The sequence below is a fragment of the Microtus ochrogaster genome, linkage group LG2 (assembly GCF_000317375.1).
Source record: "Microtus ochrogaster isolate Prairie Vole_2 linkage group LG2, MicOch1.0, whole genome shotgun sequence".
NCBI lineage: Eukaryota > Metazoa > Chordata > Mammalia > Rodentia > Cricetidae > Microtus > Microtus ochrogaster.
This window is the reverse complement of record NC_022028.1, coordinates 32,369,240-32,392,553: the sequence shown is the minus strand read 5'-3', so window position 1 is coordinate 32,392,553 and position 23,314 is coordinate 32,369,240. Positions and strand designations below refer to the sequence as shown.

Here is a 23,314-nt window from a genome sequence, read left to right as displayed (position 1 = left end):
GACCCAGGAGCCGAGAGGACACAGAAACCTAAAATACATGAAGAAGGGTTCAGCAAGTTTTGAGATGGTATCATGTGCTTGAACACAGACTTTCAGGGGGAGGGGTGGAAGACAGAAAGATGAAGTAACAGTCAGATGTTTGCCGAGTTTGCTGAATGCTGTGAATACATGCATCTAAGATATTGAGCCATTTCTGCATAGAATAATCATAAAGGAAAACAAGGCATGTCATGATCCAGCCATTGAAACCCACGCTAAACAGGACGTGGGAAGAGCACACAGGAATGCAGATGTATCACACACAGAGGACTAAAGATACAACATGCCCAAACTTCTTATTTCATGTGAGACAAGACAATTCAGCTAATTCTTCAAAAAGTGCCAAGAGGAAAAAGAAAAACCTGTCAAGTAGATTTTCTTTTATATACTAAAAATATCTTTCTCAAAAATCAAAGGTGTGGTGACTTTTTCAGACATACAAAAATGGAAAGAACTCATTGCCAGTGCGTTTCTGCAGCTGTGATATTTAAGGGGGTTCTTCAGACAGAAAGGAAACGATGGCATCGAGTAATATAATAGTGCAATATGAATGCTTTGTAAATGGTCATTATATTACTTAGTGAATAATGTACATTTTGTTTGGTATAGGCACAAAGGTTTCCCAAGTACTGATTTGCAGGTGGCTGAATCTGCCACAGATAGCCGTGGGCTGTCCCACAGAAATGCTCCACACAGAGGCTTTACACCAGTAATCACAGAAGCTTTATTGATAGACCAGAAATAGCCTACTTTCCATCAGCCGGTGGGAAGATAAACTGCCGTGGGTCTGTGTATCCCGATAGTAGTTGGCAGGATGAAGCTATCCGGGTGAACCCATCACTTTGCGTGTTAACCTAAAAATGTAATTTAAATACAATGAATGAACTACAATTGCATACAGCATGGAGGCAATCTCATAACCCTGCCACGGGAAGGACGCCATATACAAAGAGTTATGAGTCATAGATCCCGGTAAAGCACTACAGAATCAAATGCAGTCGGCTCTAAAAGCAGATGCAAAGTTCCGAGCCATCCGCAGGTGGGGTGAGGGTGTCTGAGGGAAAAACGTGACGTTCTCGGTCTTGAGGCACGTCAGAACTCATCCGATGTCTATGGAAAATAAGAATTGTTGGGGTTTGCTGTTAGGACAGATGAGGAACTTGGGTGTGAGTGTAACTCTGGAAAATTCGATGCTCTCAGAATGTCCGGAACAAGTTCTCCTGATCTGATTTTGAGGGGTGTAAAGCTTATGAGACTAACAGGAGGCGCCTTTTGGTTCCCGAAGGGAGCTCGTTATCACCTAGTGATCAGTGTGTGAAGTGTTCTGAGCAGTTTGTTCATTCTTTCCCTACAACATATCTGAGAGTTAGGAACCTACTGTCTGTGTGGAGGGAAAAAAGTTAAGCCCATAGAAGTTACATAATTCCCAAAGATGCTGAGCCAAGATCCAATCCCAGATTTTACTTCTAAGCCTATGTTTGCCCCTCATGTTGGCATCATCTGTAAATGTTTACCTGCTAATGTGAGGGTTTGAGCAGAAAACTTTGCTTTAAAAATATATCTGAAAATTATTCTTAGAAAAGGTTTTCTGGGATTCATTTTACTAAGGCTTTGTGCATTGAAATTGCCAAAAGAAGAAAAAAGAAGGAGATAAGGCCTGCCATCCATACTGTGTAGTGAGTCCCTCAGTTGGTGGCTGCCAGTGCTCCTCTTCATACATTGCTCTTGGGAAATTCTCTTGCTTTCACTTCTGATTGAACTCAGGTGGATGTGCACACACCCAGAAGGGGCTGGGCTCTATTTCAACACAGTACACACCGTGTTGTGTAACTGAATGTTTAGCTGTATTATACCTTAAGCATTGGTTTATCATTCTGAGGAAGAGCCTCAGATGTTGGTAGATTTTGGGGAGAGTTTTCGAAAACTCTGCGTCCCAAGATTGACACACCTCCTACAGGCTGTACCAGTCACCCAGTTGTCTTCATCTTTGGCTACTGAATAAAACCTTGCCAGATAGGACCAGGACTTGACTCAGCCATCCCAAGAGCTCCCTGTGTTGTGTTCCACAAAAGCCTCTCCTTGGCCCCCTCGGAAGACGGCTCCTTTTACATTTTTCCATACGTGAAAAATTAGTCCCTTGATCTGATCTCTCAAGAATCTGTCCCTAGACTAACCCTAAAAGCATTTTAAGTCATGCTAACGGTGGTCCCAGCACAATAGGAATAATGATGATAACTTTGACTTGCAGTAACGCCTAACTGTTGTGTGTCTATGGGTCCTTTCGCTCAGACGTGACGGTGGTCTATCAGAATGGGTTGCCCGTGATATCCGTGAGGCTGCCGTCTCGGCGTGAACGCTGCCAGTTCACACTCAAACCTATCTCCGACTCTGTTGGTGTGTTTCTACGACAACTGCAAGAGGAGGATCGGGGGATCGACAGGGTCGCCATCTACTCGCCAGGTACAGTCACCTCCACTTTTCCTTCGCACCCCAAACTGCTCAGTCTGACTTTAGAAAACACAGCAGTTTTTGCTCTGCAAGTATGCATGACAGTGCCCTTTCTGTCCCTGTGGTCCTCGGGACATAACTGCTCAATATCAGCAGATGTGTGCCCACAGGGAGTCTCATTCAGATGCAGCTCACATCGATGCCATCACAAGGACAAGCAGGCAATCACATTTCATGTTCCTGAGCCTCTTGTCATAACTGTGGGTTCAGAATGTGTTTTCCCAATAGCTGAGACCTTGAATGTTTACCAAAATAGCGTCTGTGATTTGAGGATATACTAAAAACTCTCATTTGATGTAGCATCTGTTTAAGTGCCAAAAGAATTGTTTTCATTTTGACTCAGAAAATCTTTCAAGCCTACAGAAAGATGGAGAGACTAGTAACTACCCATAACCTTTCCCTTGCAGTCACCCTCTACGATGGCCACCAACTTCCGTCCTTGGCGTATTAACTTCTGTGCCGTAAACACTCCAAACCCTTTAGTAACATGCTTGGCAGACCCATTTGGTACACTTGCTCCCCATCACGTCCTTCCCTACCGAATGAATTAGCAGCTTGCGGGTGGCTGGGCTGCCAAGTACCTCGCGGTCGAAAGCTCTGAGCCTCTTCCTCCCGGCTCCCAGTGTAAAGGTCCACACTGCTCCGCAGTTGACTCCAGAGCTCAGCTGAGCCCCGTGGGTCCATGACCAGCAGCTATTTCACTGTTCCCACAGCTGCGGGGAAAGCGATTGTTCAATCATCGGAGCTGGCCTAAACACAAAGAGCATTCTACAAGCTGATCTATGTTTAGCATAGGCCTCCGGGCTGTGAGGCAAAGGTTAGCAGAGAAATGGGATAAAGCACTGTAAAGCTATTTGAGATGGGGATGGGCAGTGCCTGACTCGTTCCATTTAAACTCTTCACAGATGGCGTCCGAGTTGCTGCCTCCACAGGAATAGACCTTCTCCTCCTCGATGACTTTAAGCTTGTCATTAACGACTTAACATACCACGTACGGCCACCAAAGAGAGGTAAGCTGCCTTAGTGAGGTTTTGGGAAGGTGGGAAGGTCTTTGGACCGTAACCCTAGAAACACACTTTTCACACAGCGAGCCTGGTAGGCACTAAGCCAGGCTTCCAGCTTGACCCTGGATTGTGTTGTCATTCCGTCTCATCTACCTGAATGTGCTTACCAAGAGTTCCTCCTGACACGGGTTTCGCTCTTCAAATTCTTTTTCATTATTATACATGTGTATCAGTGTGTGTGAGTCTGTGTATGTCTGTGTGTATGTGTGTCTGTGTGTGCGTGAGCATTATGTGTGTGTGTCTGTGTGTGTTTGTCTGTGTGTGTGTCTGTGTTTGCATATCTGTGTATATCTGTGTTTGTGTGTGTGTGTGTGTGAGAGCATATGTGTGTGTCTGTGTGTGTTTGTGCGTGTGTCTGTGTTTGCACATCTGTGTGTGTGTGTGTGTGTGTGTGTGTGTGTGTGTCTGTCGGTGTGTGTGCCGTAACACACTTGTGGAGGTCAGAGGACAACTCTCGGGAGTCAGGTCTTTCCCTCCACTGTGAAAGTCCCTCAGCTTGAACTCAGGGCCTCGGGCTTAGCAGCAGGCACCTTCACCCCCTGAACCAACTCATCAGCCGTGTGTTTTCCTTGCAGAGGGTTTCTTTTAGCTTACAGTTCCAAAGGAATACATCCATCATGGCAGGGACATATTCTTCTACGTTAGACTAAGATGAAGGAAATCTTTATGTTTAAACAAAGGGTATCTCTGCTCTGTGAAACACTGGTAGGGATTGGTCATTTTGTTTCTTTAGCGGTTTAAGTTCAGCTGTCTGAAGCAATTGTTCCGATCTTTCTTGGCCTTCAGTGTGGTTAGTAAGTCCAATGGAGTTGTAAATATAAACTGTATTTGATACACCTGACTTACCGAAGATTATGTCTTTTTCTTTCTTTTTTTCTTTTATTTATTTGTTTTTGTTTCTTTTTGATTTTTCAAGACAGGGTTTCACTGTGTAGCCCTAGCTATAACCCACTCTATAGACCAGGCTGGCCTCGAACTCAAAGATCCACCTGCTTCTGCCTCCCAAGTGCTGGGATTAAAGGTGTGCACCACCACCACCCAGCAAAGATTACGTTTTAGTTTAGTTTATCTTAAGTGTATCCAGAATTTAAGCAATCAAATGTTATTGAACAAAATCGTCTCACAAAAAGCCTGCTTTATTACAAAGTTCTGATAATATCATGTACAACGCATGGCAGGGTATTTTTTAGACATAATTGGATGCACATATGTAAAACATAGCATCAAAAACAAGAACACAGGCAGCACGTACTGCATATGGTAGGTTATTGGTTGATTGTGATCACATGGCTGACTGGAAGCCATAGATGGCAGCCCCTGCTGGACATCACTCTTATGGAAAAAGATCAGCTCTCAAAATGAGAGCCCTGGTTCCTGCTGAATACACAGTGCCTTCTCAGCACTGTAAAAATCAAAATATTCTGAGTTCTGGGGCCTTCTAGAATCCTTAGGAATTTCCAATATAGACATTCTTACTTGGTGTGGGAAAAAAAGAGGAGGTGCTCAACTTTGGTGTGCATTTTAAGAGGGCACCAAAATATCAGTATTCAAGGCAGCATTTTAATGGTTATTTTTTTTATACACACACATATGTAAAATGGATGCTCTGGTATTATTGGTTTTCCTTTTCATCCCAGGCTCCAGAGTAGCTTCTGTCTTTGTGGACCATTTTCCCTCTTTGCCCTGAGATTCACTGTTGCTTGCTGCTAATGCCCCTTCCACAGTCACGACTCCCCACACTAACCCCCTACGACACTCCTTTTAGTTCTGCTCTTAGGGATTGGATCTAAGCCAGATGCAGTGATGCGAACCTTTAATCCCAGCCCTCAGGAGGCAGAGGCAGGCAGATCTCTGAGTTCAAAGCCAGCCTGGTCTACAGAGTGGGTTCCTGGAGAGAGATCCTGTCTCTAATAATAATAATAATTACTATTAATTATTATTATTATTATTGTTGTTATTATTATTATTATTATTATTATTATTATATCTAGTGAACTGGAGAGAAGGATCAGTGAAGAACACTCGCTGCTCTTCTGGAGGACCCAGGTTCAGTTCCCCGTACCCACATCAGGCAGCTCAGAGCTGCAGGTGACTCTAGTTCCGGGGAATCCAACACCCTCTGGCCTCCACGACATAGTGCTCATATATAAATCTCTGTAAATAAGTACTCCTGAAAAGAGCTGGCTCTGTCATATGTTAGTCCACGCTGGCCTTCCCATCACACGGCTGCCCTCTGGCATGCCTTTCTCCCTGCTCTTTCCTCACCTCCACTCTCTCAGGTTAAAATCTCCAGGTCAGCTCGTCCATGGTGCCCTAAAGCATCCTATTCATTCCTTCTCCGGCTCCAAACAAGCCAGAAGTGATGAACCTCTGGACTCTGCCTCTTCTTTTTCTCTGTAAATGTTCTCTGAGAAGGCAGGCGCTGTGACTCAGGCTCATTCTGTGTTGAAGGAATTAAATACCTCAAGCCAGGAGCATTTTGATTGTTTGGAGGCCAGAGTCTCCTGTCTAACAGCAGAAAAAGAAGGAAGGAATTAATGAAGGAAAGTGACCCTCAGCAAAGTAGATAGCGGTTTCCGTCTACATCTGTACAGACTGGAAACCATGACCAATCCAACGGCTTCTCAACATTTGTCAAACAGAAATAAATGTTTTTGTTTTTAAATAAGGCTGCTCTCATGAGAAGTCAGGAAAACTAAAGTAGAAACTGATCATAGGAGGGATTATATTTGATACACGCTGACTTTTTTTCTTTTTCTGTGTCTCAAAACTGTGAAATACCTGCCCAGGTTCTCTGGAAGTACACTGGGATATGAAGTTTTGGGGGTCAAGAGTCTGAAATCTATGGAGATAACTGGTAGAATTTGGTAAACTCGTCAGTATTCTTAAAGAATTTTTTGTTTTGTTTTTGGTATTTTTAGTCAGTATTACTATAGAGCCCAGACTGGCCTCAAATTATCAATCCTACCCTCTCCCCACCTACTGTTTGGACTATAGGTGTACACCACCGTGTCTGGTTTCATATATAGTTTTAAAGAATTGTGTGTGTGTGGCGGTATATTGTGACTTGTGAGAACTGAAAATACTCAGAATGTTGTATAAACTATGAGTTCATACACACCAGACCCCGAGTACAAAGGACTCATTCATGCCTAGTGCGGTATGGCCACATGCCATGTGTACATGGGACAGCAGGCTGGAGGTATTGACAGCCTTGTGTCTGAGCCAGAACAAGATGAGAGCCTGCATCTGAGGTTGGAACAAGGGGCCATGTCATAACAGGAAAGCTAGGTGCCAGGTCCAGCACATCCTTTTAGTGGCCATGGCTGTTCATCGTTTAAGTCGCAAACAGAAACGGGAACATAGAAAGGAGCACAAAAGCATGAAAAATAACTAATTATCTTTCTCTTGTTCTTGGAAAGGAGGAAAATGTACCCCATGTTACTGGAGGATATGGCTTTGCCTGCTAAGGAGAGTCATTTTGATTGGCACTAGTCATTTTGATTGGCACTTTAGAGCCAGTTCCCACTTAGCCGTCCACGGGAAGTTAGAGACCTTGCTTCTTGGTGGTGAGATTTGAAGAATGAGGTCGAGAAGGCAGACTAAGCAGTGGTAACAGCTGCCTCATTAGGGACTCAGATAGCTAGGACCATCTCATTAGGTTTGTGGATGACAAGGATTTCCATGGCTCATTATATTAGCATATCTCTCTGACATTATTATTCTGGGATCGATGGTGTCTACAGAGATGCCAGTAAACATGCCGTTATTATTTTGTGTGTGAGAGAGCCATGCACGATTTAACCCAAAGAACTATTGCTAAGCCATTAGAAAAATTTTCCCCTTCGGTGACTTCTCGGGGTCAAGGGTTGGGGTTGTTATTGTCACCTGTGCCGTGACATCAGAGCCATATCATTCCTGCTAAAGCAACCTGACAAACGGTAAGCTCTGAGTCCACCAAGACTTTACCATTGCGTAAGCCTAAAGATTACTTTCAGCCAGGTCTAGAGTGGCACCTCTCTGAGACCTACAACTTACCATTCTCTGGATCATTTAAAATCACTGTTGGAAGGCATTGTGGTAGCCTGTTAGTGTATTGTTATTATTGTGTAGAGTGGATAATACATTCCTAAGGTTCAGCTCCCAAAGTCTAAGATAATTTTACACAATCACCGAATCCCTGTTCCTCAGATACTCTTTAGTCACACAAGCAAATGTGTACACATGTTTTAGGCAAATAGTAACGTATCATACATACTATTTGTGTTGTGTTTCAGTGAAGCAGAGCCACATGAATATTATAAAGATTGATGGTAGGAGCCTGGAGAGATAGTTAATAATGGAGTTCTTGCCTTGCAGTTCCCTGAACACATGTAAAGAGTCTGACATGGGGGTGCGTACCCAGTACTGGGGAGGCAGAGGCAGGCAGATCCCTGGGGCTCCCTGACCAACTAGTCTACCCCAATGGCAAGCTCCAGGCCAGGAAAGACCTTGTCACGAAGGTGAATGATGATCAGGGTTCGGCACTCAAGGTTGTCCTCCAGCATCCGCACGCACATGTACACACACATTTATGTCTTTGCCTGTCTCTGCCTCCCCATCACACACACATACACAAGTACACACATGTACCCACATACACACATAAAAATATTCATGGCAGGAGAAAGACCTTTTAGAAATTATAGCTAGAGCTGAGGAAGAGGTCTGAAGGGGAGCTTGGGGATCAGGGAAAAGTCACAAGTGTTGAAGCTGTGGTACTGTGGGATAGCTGGTAGACCGTTAGGGAACCTGGAAATCCCTGCACATCCAGATATCAGTGGAGGCCTGCGGTGAAGTACTTTACTGTAGGTGGAGAAATCTTGTGTTGTTAAATAGAACTTCCTGGCGCAGGGCTTTGAGTTCAATCCCCAGTACCAGAAAAGAAAAATCTTTCTGCGGGATTAAAAGTGTTATGCTTCTGCCCTGTTGAATATAGTAGCCGTAAGTAAATGCTCTGACCAGAGAACTGAATCTTTTGAGTATTTTAAATTTAACCAATAGGAAGTTGCAGAAATGATAGTCAGAGCTGGGCAGTGGTGGCGCACTCCTTTAATCTCAGCACTTGGGAGGCAGAAGCAGGTGGATCTTTGTGACTTCAAGGCCAGCCTGGTCTACAAGAGTTAGTTCCAGGACAGGCTCCAAAGCAACAGAGAAACCCTGTCTCAAAATAAAAAAGAAAAGAAAAGAAAGAAATGTTATCCAGAAGATTTTTTTTAAAAAAAAAAAAAGTGGAGTTGAATAAGATCAAGTAAGGTGACTATCACTAACAATATATTGTATTCTTCACTATCACCAGGAGTAGATTTTGTATTATCATTACAAAAAAAGCATGTGAAGTAATAAATACCTATATTTAGCCATTTCACAGTTGGTACATATTTCAAAATAACATACTGATGATAAATGAATATATATGCTTCTACTTGCTCTAACTATTTAATATAAATAGTTAAAAATAAACAGAAGCATGTGGCTAGTGGTTCCCATATTGAACATACCATTTTTAGAAGTCTGCATCCGGTTCTGGGCCTGGATTTTCTGCTAAACAGCAAATGCTACAGATGAGCGATGGCCCGACAGTGGGAGAGAGTAGGTAGGTGCAGCCGCTACAGCAGCATCTCACATCTGCCTACTCCCAGCCTCGGCGCCCTTCAAGACGTGATGCCGTCGGCTTCGCTTCCCTCTCCCAAAATCTCACCTAGGTCTCTCTCTCTTAGCCCTGTCTCAGAGGCCCTGACTTTCCCTCAGAGAAATGTATTCTTGGAAACACTACAATTTCACACACTGACCAGGTATAAAAGCCTGACTAAATGCTTCTCCTACCCAGTAGGAGGCTGTGACGACCCCACCATGCCAGTTCATAAGGAATATCCTCCTCTTCCCTGGCTTTTGTGCTCTGTTTGTTTGAATGAGTCCACTGGCCACCTCACTGCCTGTTCTATGATTTACTGGCAGGACATGGTGATGTCTTGATCTTTTGCCACAGTTTACAGGCAGCGTTGAACATATGTCATGAAAGATGTAAATGTGTTTATGTCAGGAAAATGTGTTGAACTGTTGTGATAGAGGGAGTGCGGATCTGAAGTTAAATTTTAAAGAAGAAAAATATTAAAGATAATATAAGGAGTTTTTAAAAGTTATTTAGAAGTGTTTCTATGCCTATGAAGTAAGAAAAAGAACCTTCTAACTGCAGCATCAACCTAGTAGAGAAAAAAAGTATGTACTGCCTCCATGAGCACAGGAGGACTGATATAGAAAATAAGTTTTGCAGGCATAGAGGTGCTTGCCTGAGATTCCAGCTCAGGAGGCAGAGGCAGGAGGATCATGAGATGAATTCAAGGCCACTATATCTTAATCAATTAACTAATTAATTAAATCTATACAGTAAAATTCATAGCCTGAAGATTATGCTTTTTTAAACTAACACATTTTTAATGATTTTCTAATGGAAATTTCCTCGATTGTAAAACAAATATCAACCGTATTTCCAAATGCTGTGATAAACACCATGACCAAGGCAACTTAGAGAAGGGTTTGTTTGGGCTATGGTTCCAGAGGAATAAGAGTCCATGACCATCACGGCAGGGAGCATGGCAGAGGGCAGATAGGCAGGAATGGCGTTGGAGCAGCAGCTGAGAGTTCACATCCTGTTCCAAAAGCAGGAGGCAGAGAGCACCCTGGGGATGGCTGGAGGCTTCTGAAGCCTCAAAGCCCGCCCCTCGTGACACACCTCCTCCAACAAAGCCACACCTAATCCTCCCCAAACAGTTCCACCAACTGGGGAACCAAGCATCAAATATGGCGTATGGGGCCATTCTCTTTCAAACCACCACAGCATAGGTTACTGTCTGGGAGAGAATCCCGTTAACCATGGGAAATCCATATCAACTTCAGGACGTATATTTTCAAAAGAGAACTGAGTTGAAAAGAGAAACCTAGTATTAGAAGGTTTCATTTTACCCCATCTCCTGACCTTGGAGTTGGGAGCTGTGGGTTCCACCAAGTCACACCAGTGTTCTGGACAGGCTGCAGAAGAAATGGCTTCTGGGTGCAGTGTCCTTGTACGGTAAAGCCATATTCCCATGAGAGCTTGTAGCCTTATTGCAAGAGGATCCTGTTGTCATGGACGACTTCTAGAAGTCATAGCGTTCTTCTTTCTGTTGCTATTGATCCCACACACATCTACTGAAGCTCTGGAAGGTTCCATATTGGACATTTGGCCACGTCAGCTCTTCCCAGTCCACTACCCTGCCTTACATGGATTAACTTTGTGATAACTATACTGAAGGATATTGGAAACAAGATTGTTCATGTTCATGCGACCAAATTTTGATTTGGGAAAGGACTGATCAGAGCTTGAAATATAGCTGAATTTTTATTAGAACCTCAATACATTTTAGATATTTGGAGACATCTGCTGCCCATATAAAAAAAATATCGATTCAGAGAATTTAATCTTTCATCTTTTTGATCATTTTCATCACTCTATGCCCTTTACAGCATGATACTGGGGCCCAAACAACTATTCTCAGTCTTTGATAAAGAAGATAGAATAGAAGTTGGCTGGTGTGCTGGGGAAGGCGTGTAGTGTTAAGATTACTACAGTGTGGTGGGGTTTTATTTTGTTGCTTTTACATTTACAAATGAAACGCTATGTATGTTTTCCTTAGAAGTGTCTAACTGTGAAAAACGTCAACAAAAATGTCAAGGCCACAGATAAATTACAGACTTTAATAAAGAATTAATAAAGAATTGCAATGAGACTGACCCTGACCCTCCTGACTTGGTTCTGAACTTGGGTCTCAAGTTTGTCCTTGTCTGTCTGTTGGTATGACTGTTTTTTTTTTAGGTCCGGGGAGTCAGGCCCAGGGCCTGGTATGCTAGACTAGCTCCTTAGCCACACCCTAACCACTGGGGATTCCCCTCCCCATTTCCCTTGGCCATGGCTGTATTCAGAGTACTTGGACTTCTAAAAATATAATAATGGATATTGATTTCAAAGTTTTTGAGTTGCCCTCATATGGATTTACTTCCTTGATTGATAGATTGATATTTTAAAAACTGTTGTTCAGTTTAATGCTGAGGGACTCCCATAATGGATGGGCCTGCCTCATGGCCTTTCATTGTCTCGTAGATCTTGGAATAGCACTTCTTCATTTAAGGTGTTCAATTTTTATTACATTTTATTTGTTTATGTAGGCATGCACATGCATGGACTTTGAGTGTGTGCACACGTGCACACGTGCACACTTAGGAAAGTCAGAGGACAACTTGTGAGAGTCAGTTCTCCTCTTCCACCATGTTGTTCACTGGAACCGAACTCCGATCATCAGGCTTGGCGGCAGGCGCCTTCGCCCACCGAGCCATCTCCTGGCTGGGATGTTCAATTGTTATTTATTTATTTTAAGGTAATTTTTTATTCTCTCATACAGTATCTCCCGACCACACTTGTGAACCTCTTTCTTTCAGACCTCCTAAGCCATGAAAATGCAGAAACCCTGAATGATGTGAAGACGCTCGTCCAGCAGCTCTACACCACGCTGTGCATCGAGCAGCATCAGCTCAACAAGGAGCGGGAGCTCGTGGAGAGGTTAGAGAACCTCAAGCAGCAGCTGGCCCCCCTGGAGAAGGTGAGAGCCCCTCAAACTTCCCCCTCGATCTCCTGTGTGTCATTCCCCCCTGATGACATGGGCTTCTGTGTCTCACTTTGAAATATTTGAGTCCTCTTACCAAATTGGTCCATTAGCTTATTAGTCTGAACCATCCAAACGTTCCAATCAGCCAAAAGAGGATTTATAAGGGGATTGTCTGGAGCCTTGGTAATAGACCAAGAGCCCAGAGGTTCAAAGACAGAGTAACTGCTGACCAGGAGAGCTTCTAAATGTATTGGAGGTCAGGTTATGAATGGGGAGTGTATGGAACACTAGTGTGTAAACTTAATTCACTATAGAAAATATCATTGCTATGGAAAATAAATCCTAAAAACAGTGTTGATAGGTTCCAGTGTTTTTTTGATTGCATTCATTTATTTATGTATGACTTTGTGGACATGCAAATGCCACAGTGAGCGCATTTGGAGAGCAGAGAACAATGTGCAGGAGTTAGTTTTCTCCTACAGTGTGGGTCCCAGGGATTGAAGTCAGGTCATCAGCCTTGCTAGCAAGCACCCTTGTCCCCTGAGCCATCTCACTGACCACTATGACCCACCTTTTAATGTATTATTCATATTCGTGTGCACATTTCTACTACACACAAAGAACAATCAGAAGGATTATAATAACCTCATGCAGCTGTAGGCCCATGACTGCCTTTTCTCCTTTATTCACATTTTAGAATACTTTACAGTGAACATGTTAGCCTGAGTCTTTATGATATCACAGGTGCAGTCATTGTTCACTTCGTGATGGGGATGCGTTCTGAGAACTCTCTAAGGGACTTCATTGTGAGACCCTCACAGAGTGTATGTGCATAGACCTAGATGAGCTAGGTCTTCACTCAGCGTGGCCTCTTGATACAGTCAGAGATGTGTTGGCCCCACATATATGAGCCTGGTGTAACCGTCTCTAACATAATGGTAGAAGGAATAGCTTAGCCCAGTGTTTGTTGCCTTTGAGAATCATACCGGTGCTAACAGTACAGTGGGCTTGCTTACAACAGCATTGCCACAAGCGTGTGGATACCACACTATCCTGTGGGAGCCCATCATATTTGCAGCCTTTCAGTGACTAAAATGTTCTTGTGTGACTCGTGACCATATCTTTATCTTAAGGAATTGGGTAATTGGGATTGAAGAAAGGAACAAATCCTCTCAGTGTTGTGCCTTTGCTCTCCCAAGGACAGTTGTTACCACATGTTATGTACCGTGCTCCACAATCGTGCAGTGTTGTCACTCAGCCTTTAGACCTTCTCGATGAGAAGGCTGGTGGGATTCTGCAGATCTCGCCCTGAACACGTTTGCTCAGAATCCAGTCTGTGCTGGCTCACTCTCTCATTCTGCCCTGGGAGAAACTTGACCTAAAACTGAGAATAGATAAAGTCTGACACATCAGTTAAGAGGGCGTGGCAGCTTTTAGTTTCCTCCTTCGAAAGTTAGCCTGGCAGCCAGGTGAGGAGCTGGTGAAACTCACGCTCATATTCCCACCAACTTGTCGAAAGCACACAGAAATCTCTGCTGTCCCCGTAGACAGTCTGTCGTGTGCCTGCGAGCGCTGTTATTGCAGAGGCAGGTTACGTCTGCTGGTGCTGGCTCCAGGCTGTTGATAAGCCCTGTACCCTTGTGGGCACAGAGCAGCTGAAAAGAGCTGTAAGTTGTCGCCAAAGCAAGCGCCTTAAGGTTGTCCACGTGTGCCCGCCAGGTACGAATCGAAATCAGCAGGAAAGCCGAGAAGAGGACGACGCTGGTGCTATGGGGTGGACTGGCCTACATGGCCACACAGTTTGGCATCTTGGCCCGGCTTACCTGGTGGGAATACTCCTGGGACATCATGGAGCCGGTCACCTATTTCATCACCTACGGAAGTGCCATGGCCATGTACGCGTACTTCGTGATGACGCGCCAGGTGAGGAACAGGAACGGGGCTTCCAAGGCCAGTCCTCAGTTCCGTGCTAGCGCTGTCGTAGGCACTGAGGATGGAGAGGGATTCATAGCACGGCCTTGGCTGCTATGAATCACATGCATAGATGCTTCCAGAATTAACATTGTAATAAGATGAACGACTGCAGAAGAATGTGCCACCCTAGGGATGTGCTCATCTCGCTTGATATTTATTTATTTATTTATTTATTTATTTATTTATAACACTAGTTTTACGATGCTGAGACTTCATACACACTGCCTCTGACCTACCTCTTCAGTCATAATGGCTTGATTTTTCCATATATTTATGTAAATATTTCACATATAAATTTATTCCATACAACTTTTTATTGAATTTTTAAAATGGAGAATTCCTTATGATCAATGAATGCATAAACTAAACTCTAAGCTACTTCTGTGTATGTTAAAGGGTGTTTTGACTTTATAAAAGGTAAACAGTAAGAACTTGGTCACTTTATCCTTAGTCTATTTATCAACCAAGGCTGCCACCTTAGTGAATGCTAGTATCTAGAACCAGCCAGTGTTGGTTCAAGTGTCATGGAAATCCATGGTGTCATTTTGAGAAGTATGATGGATTATGGCTTTTTAAAATGTGGTGCCAGTGTTCGAACCCAATACCTCATAAAAGCTAGACACACACTCCACCACTGAGTGCCTGTCAGCTCTGGTCATTATGTCTGTTGTACCACATCTAACCAACACTGCCTTGAATAAGAAACATTTGAAGCCTCTGAGACACACAAGGCTCTCCACGTTCTCTTTGTGTGTGAAGCAGGCTACGGGTTGCTTCATGAATTTTTACATGACTGCTTTTGAACTAGGTATTTTCCTCCTGTTGTTAGATCAGTAAGTGATCATGAACCTAGGCATGTGTGGGAAAACAAAAGCGTAGGGATTCTATGTAACCTTTCTCAGCCTCCCAAGCATCCCTGGTAGAGGTGGGGCAAGTGAAGTGTCCATGTCCTCTGAATGCGGTCTGCCACAATCCTGAGTGCACAGAGCTGGCAACCACGTCATCCTACCCTGCTGCCTCTCTGGATGCAGCCTGCCTCAGTTTCCCTCTCCTTCCTGCCCAGACTGGGCTTTCATAACTGATTGCTGTCCATCCTTAGATGTCTCTCAGCTCAGGGTTTGCTCTGTGTTCTGGTCCCGAGGATGCCCTCCATTCCTCTCCTCACACCATTCTGCAGTCTGGAAAGTTCTCCCTGCTCTCTCCTGTCATATTTCAAGGTTTCCTTAATTCTCACCTTTCATGAACTTTTGGTCATTTTCCTACAGAGCAGTGTCTCCCTTTTCTCCTGAACCACTGCTCCATATTATTTATTGGGTGTCTTTTCCTTCAGAGGAGACTATTGTATCATCTTTATTTGGGTGTGTTTAAGTGGGAGGGTGTGGTTTGTTTGCTCTGAGGGACAGGTTCTCACTTTGTAATTCAGTGTGGCCCAAAGTTTAGTTCTTCCCGCCTGGGCCTCCCAGGTGCTGGGGTTACAAATGTAACCACAATGCCAACAGGCTGCCACTCACATTTTACTCCCTTGTAACAAATGAAAGAAATGAGAGTCACCCTTTGGGCACATGCAAGAACTTTTCAGTTATACCTTGAATTCAAAAACGGTATTTGTTGTATTCTTGCCAGTCAGTCAGTCAAATTGTAAAAAAAAAAAAGAAAAAGAAAAGAAAAAAAAAGTCATTTCCCTATGGACTTTGCATTTCTTTGATTATGAAAAGATTAAGCTGCCTTCTCACATCTGTGGAAACATCCATGCGCCTTTCCCCGAGGTGCATCACGTGTCATTCATCTTACATCTGATAGCACAAATACATCTGCACTCATTGATTTAGCCTCGATTCTGCAGATGCATATCCACCCTGCAGATGAGGAAGTCAGGCTCATTAGGATAAGAGTTACCGGCTGGAAACAGTAGGTCCTGGAACTGAACCTGACTGTGTTCTGCCCCCAAGCTGCTCTTTCCTGTAAATCCCCATGCTCCCTCTGCAGACTTCGTTTATGTGTAGTTATTTCTGAAAACTAAATAATCTGGAACTAGAATAATAACAGAAGTATTGAAGAAGCTAGGCATGTGCCGCACACCTGTATTCTAGCACCTGGGTAGCAGAGGCAGGAGATGGCTGTAAGTCCAAGGCCATCCTGGTCCAGCGGGCTGGCTGTTGGGGAGGTGAGTACTGTTGCTGAGCGCTCCTCTGTGCACGTTCACTGGGCTTCACATGACTGCGGTGTTAGTCCGGAACATGGTGGCAATGCTTTCCTCATTACCGCGTCGTTGTATCTCTAATGCCATGTCCGTCCTGTGTGTTAGATGCTCCACTGGACTTCCAGAATATTGTGACTGCCCCCAAGTGACAAGTTGTGACATAGCAGTAGTAAACAGTTTGGTCACACCTCTGACCAGAAACATTAGCTGAATTAAATGTGTGTAATTTCTTGTGCTAAATATTGGTTTTCCTAACCATTGGCTCTAATTATCATGAGCAAAATGACTGTTAAACAGCATCTTCCTCTAAATTGTTACATTGATATGCTAGGTTCGTGCTCCGTGATGACAAATTCCTTGAAATAATAAAATTCAGTCCAGGCCTGCTAGCACATCCCAGCTTAGCAGTGGTGGAACAGACGATACACACCATGATGTGGGCTACAGTGTAATAACACCTAGCAGTAAGAAACGAATAGGCTTCTCTGGCTACAAAAGAACCATCAGATACTGGCACAGTGCTGAGTGTCTGTAGCCCCAGCTGCTGGGACGGATGAGGCAGGAGGATGACTTGAGTCCAGAATCCAGGCCATCCCAGGAAACATAGGGAATGTGATCTCAAAACACAAAAGGCAAACAAATGTTTAAGAAATAACTAAATATGTAACACAGCGTGTTGGTCTGTCTTTATGAATACATATTGTGTTGAGTCTGATCAGTATTAATAATTAACTAACAGTTAATAAATGTCTTTATAATGTTGGCCAGGTGGTGGCACACACCTTTAATCCCAACACTTGGGAGGCAGGACAAGCAGATCTCTGTGAGTTCGAGGGCTACCCAGAAAAACCCTGTCTCAAAAAAAAAAAAATTCTAGTGGGGACTAATAGGCTCATTTTTCCTTTGTTTTCTAGGAATATGTTTATCCAGAAGCCAGAGACAGACAATACTTATTATTTTTCCATAAAGGAGCCAAAAAGTCACGTTTCGATCTAGAGAAATACAATCAACTCAAGGATGCAATTGCTCAGGTAAATTCTAGAAAAATCACATGAGCCCAGCCCCATCTTAAACAGCATCATTAGTATCCATGATCATGGTCCTTCACATGGGCAGCTTGAAGGAGGGATCCAGCCACTGTATCCTGGGTAAAGGTCGTTAACAAAACCTTTAGCAATGTACACTTAACTGGGTTTTTTTTTTTAAGGGGGTTGGTTTCTTGTTAGCAGGACATTTTCTGTTTGTTGTTTGTTTTAAGGCAGTGTCTTCTGTAACCTAGGCTGTCCTTGAACTCACTAACTCAGTAGATAGCAGTTAGTATGATTTGAACTTCTGGTCCTCCTGCCTCCACCTTCCAAGGGCTAGGACTGATTATACGTCAGGTTTATGAGATGCTGAGGATTGAGAGCAGGGCCTCGCACATGCTAGACAAGTGCTCTGCCAGCTGAGCTGCTCCCCGGCCATTGCTGTCTGGACGTGTGCCTGAGGCTGGTCTCTGCCTCCAGTGACCCCCTAGCTCAGCCTCCCGGGTTGACCCCAGTGTGCCACGATGCCACCTCTAGTTTTCACACCTCAGCGGATGAAAAGATGGCAAGTCCCAACGATCCTGTTGACACAAATGCTGGGATTTTTAGGGCTATGTTTTTTTTCATTCTTGGTTATTCAGAATTGCCTGGGGTTTTTTTTTCCCCCAGCTAGAGTCATCTGGGTGTTTTTTATTTGCTTGTTTGTTTGGTTTAGTTTTTTTCTTCTTTTAATCTCTCTGCAATAATTGACCCAGAGACTTTACAACTAAACTGGATGGAGACAACAGCACAAAAGTGAAAACCTTATGGTAAGGAGGAAAGACTGGGCGGCCTAGGCCAGGTATATGCCAGAGAACGTTCTAGAAGACGCCTTTTAAACACACACATGCTTTCCACACATACTGCCCCTCTTTCAAATTCCTGCACTTCCTTTGATTTTGGAGAATAAATCTTTGTTTTCCCCATAGTCTAGTGATTTCAGAGGTTTTTCAGTCGTCCCCAGAAGGCCTTCCATCCTCTATAGTGTTTGACTACCCAGCTCTAGTGTATGTGTGTGTTGATGAAATTGTGCCTTTAATAGGTACCATCCATCTTCCCATCTTGACCTAAGCACACGCTGCCTGCTGTTGCTGAATGTAGTCATTCTAAGCCAAGGGCAGTACTGGTCCGTCATCTCCAGAGCCAATACGAATACAGGTGCATCAGCACCCCCCCCACACACACACATACAGCTAATTAATACAACTCTTAAGGATGCGATCCAAGCATGTGAGATGCTTTGAAGATGCCTCAGTTGATTGCACATCCTTTTAACGCCGCTCTAGCAGCTGGGAAGACTCACGCCTATAGTCCTAGCACTGAGGTAGGAAGACTGCTGTGAGTTTGAGGCTCACCTAGGCTACAGAGTGAGACTTTCTCAAAAATCAGCAAAGGCAAGCAGAACATGATGGCATACGCTTTTAATACGAGCACTCTGAAGGCAGAGGCAGGTGGAACTCCTGAGTTTAAGGACAACGTGGTCTACACAGTGAGTTCTAGGACAGCCAGGGCTACATAGAAAGGCCTATCTCAAACAACAAAAGTAACAGCAACAACAAATTCTCTGACTGAGTAAAATACTTAAATAGATATTGAATGAGCAAAATTTAAATGGCAGAGATTAAGGGTTTTGGATCCTCCTAAAGGTTTATGGAGGAACGCTCTCACGGATGTCTGACATGGTCCCTGGACTCTTAGGCTGGGGTCTTTATACCACCTGCCCAGTCTGCTTTTCTGGGAGGATAGACAACTGCCTTGGGCTAAAGACATTTGTCTTCTGATCTTCAGAGTCCCTGAGAGGATCTGATTATAGTTATAACGGAGAGGCTGTTCCCTCTCTCTGCAGGCGGGAATGTTGCTGCAAGTGTCACTGGCCGCCCCTCCTCACTTGTTGTCTCTATTTTAGGCAGAAATGGACCTTAAGAGACTGAGAGACCCGTTGCAAGTACATCTGCCCCTCCGACAGATCGGAGAAAAGGATTGAGCTGCACAGAGCGTGAATCCCGGCAGAGAGAACGCCTGTTTCTAACTCATGCCTTTTTAATCCAAGCATTGCAGGTGGAAGCGGGGGCCATATTGGGGGAGAGGGTTTTTACCTTTAATTCTAAAACAAAACACAAAAAGGATCTTAGGGAAGAAAGGGACGTTAAATTCTGAGGATCAGGCATCGTGAAATACCAGTGCAAAGGGCTTAGTGAATCTTGTCTTAAGCATCTCGTTTCCAGATGAGAATGACACAGTCACAGCTGAGAGAATGAAGCAAGGGTGATGTTGGGGTGTTCGTTTCTTGCATCTTTGCAAGGTCTGCAAAACACTAACACACCAGCACCCCGCTCGGCTCTAGTTTTGTTTTTTGCTTTTTTTTTTAATTTAAAGTTTCTTATTTTTGACATAGGAATAAATAACTATATAAGAAAGCAAATCCTTACGAATTATGGTTGGCAGAGTCTGAGCCAGTAAGGCTAACCTTCATCTTAAGCTGGAACCAGTCTCTGTGAAGTTACCAGGAATTTCTCCACCCCAGGTCCCTTTTCTGACCAGCTACCTACTTATGTATACCTGCTGGTTACACTACTTTTATCCAAGTAATCATTGAAATCAATTTAGGACTGTTTGGTGATTGACAGTTGGATTATGTCGTCTTGAGTTCTCACGTCTGTCTCCCAGGGTTCCGAATGGCTATCTAGAGATCACTGGCAATACTGCATGAGGTTTTAATTGTATTTTGTTTTGTTTTTTTACTAATTAGCCTTCAGAAGAGAAAATGATCCCCTCCTTTGTATACCGCTCCCATTGACAGCCCCCACTTCCTCCACATCACAGGCCAGAGGGCCAGTGCTCATCTGTGTTATCAAGCGAGGAGGATGTAAGGTTTACAAATCAGCTAAACATCATGGCTCTGGAGCTGAGTCAGAGCCGGGATAACCTTGGCTAATCTAAGACACACAGTTCCTCACCATTGTGAGCCCTCCCAACTCCACTCCAGTTGCTGAAAACCAAGGGCAGATCTCAAAGGGTGCCATTATCTTTATACAGGAGTATCTCTCTATGGCTTCCTTTAGCCTACCTTCTCCACCCTGTTTCTTTTTGTCTTCAACCGAGAGACAGAAGAATTAATCTTATACTCTGCAGAACGTTTTCTACCGTGTTTCCAGATGGCACCTGCACTCGAAAAGCCAACGAAATCTCTCTCTACTGTCCTGTTTTTAACTGTCCCGGGGGCAGGACAGCAAGAATGACAGGGGCTTTGCCGCACAGCTGATTGGCTTTTGGCTTCTGTTTCCTTCACACGTTTCATCCCTCCTCGTGGGGCATTGCGTACGAAAGAAAACCTTGAAATGACAAACCCAGACTCCAGGTGCCTTGCAGAGGTTGAAGGCCAGCAGGGACTGCCGCTTCTGCCACCGCCCTCCACCGGCATGACAGAGCGAGCGAGCGAGCGAGTGAGAGGATGCATGTCTCAGTCCCAGCCTCCTACTTCCTTCCTGTTGTTCAGCCTCTCCCTCGTTTCTTTTTGTTGTGTGGATTATTTTTAAACCGTTCATCCTGTTTGTGTGCAGGGTTCTTAAGAAGGAAAGGCACAGTGCAATGAGTGAGTCCTCTGGGTGGTGTGGGAGGCAAGGGGGGGAGGGCGAGCAAAATGTTGAACACATGTACAATCCTGTATCATTTATGAAATATGTATAAAAAGCAATGTACCTTCTGGAACAATAAATACTTATTCAATTTTTGAATCCTAGCCTCTTGTTCTTTAAAACAAAACCAGAAAGAAACTGACTCTCCTGGGATCGTAGCTGGGAAGATTTTTTTTCTGTCTAAAGTTAGATTTTGTATAGGCTGGGTGTGGTGGCGCACACATTTAACCCAGCATCACTCAGGAAGCAGAAGCAGGTGGAGTCCTAGACTCTGTGAGTTCTAGACCAGCAGGTTCCAGGCCAGCCATAGCTGCAGAATAAGATCCTGCCTCAAAAATAAATAACAAAATAAATAAAAGTAAATTTTAGAAAAAAATAGCAATATCAAATTAAGCTTTCTTCCTCAGCCTGCACATCATTAATTCTTCCCTTATGTTATTGGTCATTGTATTCTCAATTTTCCAGAGCCACCAAGGCATTAATTAAGTCACTTCTGTAGTCAGTATAAAGCAGCATTGAAACTGCTTTAATATACAGGGAAGGAAAAAGATCACTTTTCTATCATTCTGCCGTGATTACCTGGTACTCCAGAAAGCAGTTCAGAGACAAATCAAATACCCATTATTTTCAGAAATTGAATCAAATTTATAATGATTGCTCACTAGATAGGAAATTGTCATGGGGGACATCAACAAAACAACACAGCATGGTCTGTGGCTGCTCTGTGAAGAAGTAGCTGCTGCCCAGAGAGTGTCTCCCTGCAGCTTACAGATCTCACTGGACACAGCCGAGGTAAGTGGATGTAAAGGAAGGATGGAAATGTGGGGCCACTGTATGCACCGGTCTCGTCTTCTCTGCCTGGGGGATCTGAGACAGTTGAGGAACAAGTTATGGTTGGGCTTCTCCATGGGAAGCAGGCAATAGTTATTCTTTCTGAAATGCCCGTATTATCTGTAAGATGTGGAGGTTGTATGGGAAACATTGTGATAATGTATTGGCTCTACTACATGGTGCTTTACAGATTATCCAATAAGAAGTAGATCTTTGGGGCTGGAGACATGGCTCCGCGGATAAGAGCATTCGCTGCTCTTCCAAAGGTTCAGGGTTCAATTCCCAGCACCCATATCTGGTGACTTGCAACCCCCTGTGGCACCAGCTCCAAGGGATCCGATGCTCTCTGGCCTCCCCAGGCATCTGCAGGCACACGATGCACATAAACCCACACAGACACATACATGTAAATATGAGAAGAAAAAAGAAGTAGGTGTTTATTAAAAGCAACAGACCAGAGGCTGCATGATTCAGCAATCCACTTCTAGACCTGTGTCGGAAGGGATTTGAGGATTCCAATCATGACCGTGCTATTCAGCTTGGCCAAAGATCAGAAGCAATGCAAGTGGACGGCAGCACACTACTGTTTATACAGAGAGGCAGCTGAGGGTTCAGAAACGGAGGGATGGATGTGGCCTGCGTATGGGATGCTCATCAGCCATGAAAGATGGAAATTCTGACATGCTGTAACGTGGATGGACTTTGATGACAATATGATAAATAAAAAATCATAAGAGAAAGAACACTTCATGATTCTACATGTGTGAAATAGCTAATCAAATTCACAGTAATATAAGCGATTTTGCAGGGAGATTGGAGAATGAGGAATTATTGTTTAAGAGGCTTTAAGGAGTTTTCGTTTGGGAAAATGACATTCTGGAGATAGGCGGTAGTGATGGCTGCACAAAGGGATAAACTTAAAGCCACCAAACTAAACACTTAAAAACTGTTCTTGGGGTAACCTTGTGTTGGGAAGACTTTGTTACGTTGTGAAGCTGTGGATTCCCACTAGAGCCAGGCTGGCTGGCATTGATCTATCGCTGGGTGGGGCAGTGCGGTTGGCTGAGGGAGCTGAGGGAACTTCTAGCTAGACTAGCCGAGGGGCCTCGGAGATCATCTTCACCTCCCAGAAGCTGCTAGGGATGCAAGTTCTCAGATTTCTGTGCAGGCAGCAGTCGGTATCCAACAAGGACCGCTGCTGATTCTGTTGAGACTGTCGACCAGATGAACCATAGCTCTGGAGAACGAACGTGAAGAGGAGGGAGCTCTACCCATGACTCCAGTGAGTCCCAGAGTCCAACACTGGATCAGCTGAAGGACT

The 23,314-nt window shown here is 44.1% G+C and overlaps 1 protein-coding gene across 1 annotated transcript in view; it reads left to right on the top strand.

The window, feature by feature from the left end:
• Mcu (mitochondrial calcium uniporter) overlaps positions 1–21,261 on the top strand; it is a 151,266-nt gene extending 130,005 nt beyond the window's left edge. Inside the window, exons 3-8 of the mRNA XM_026785798.1 lie at positions 2,329–2,499; positions 3,453–3,557; positions 12,123–12,283; positions 14,009–14,212; positions 17,378–17,494; positions 19,434–21,261. Of these exons, the coding sequence (XP_026641599.1) occupies positions 2,329–2,499; positions 3,453–3,557; positions 12,123–12,283; positions 14,009–14,212; positions 17,378–17,494; positions 19,434–19,511 (836 nt within the window). The 3' untranslated portion in view covers positions 19,512–21,261. The remainder of the gene's footprint in view (positions 1–2,328; positions 2,500–3,452; positions 3,558–12,122; positions 12,284–14,008; positions 14,213–17,377; positions 17,495–19,433) is intronic.
• Positions 21,262–23,314: the final 2,053 nt, after the last annotated feature.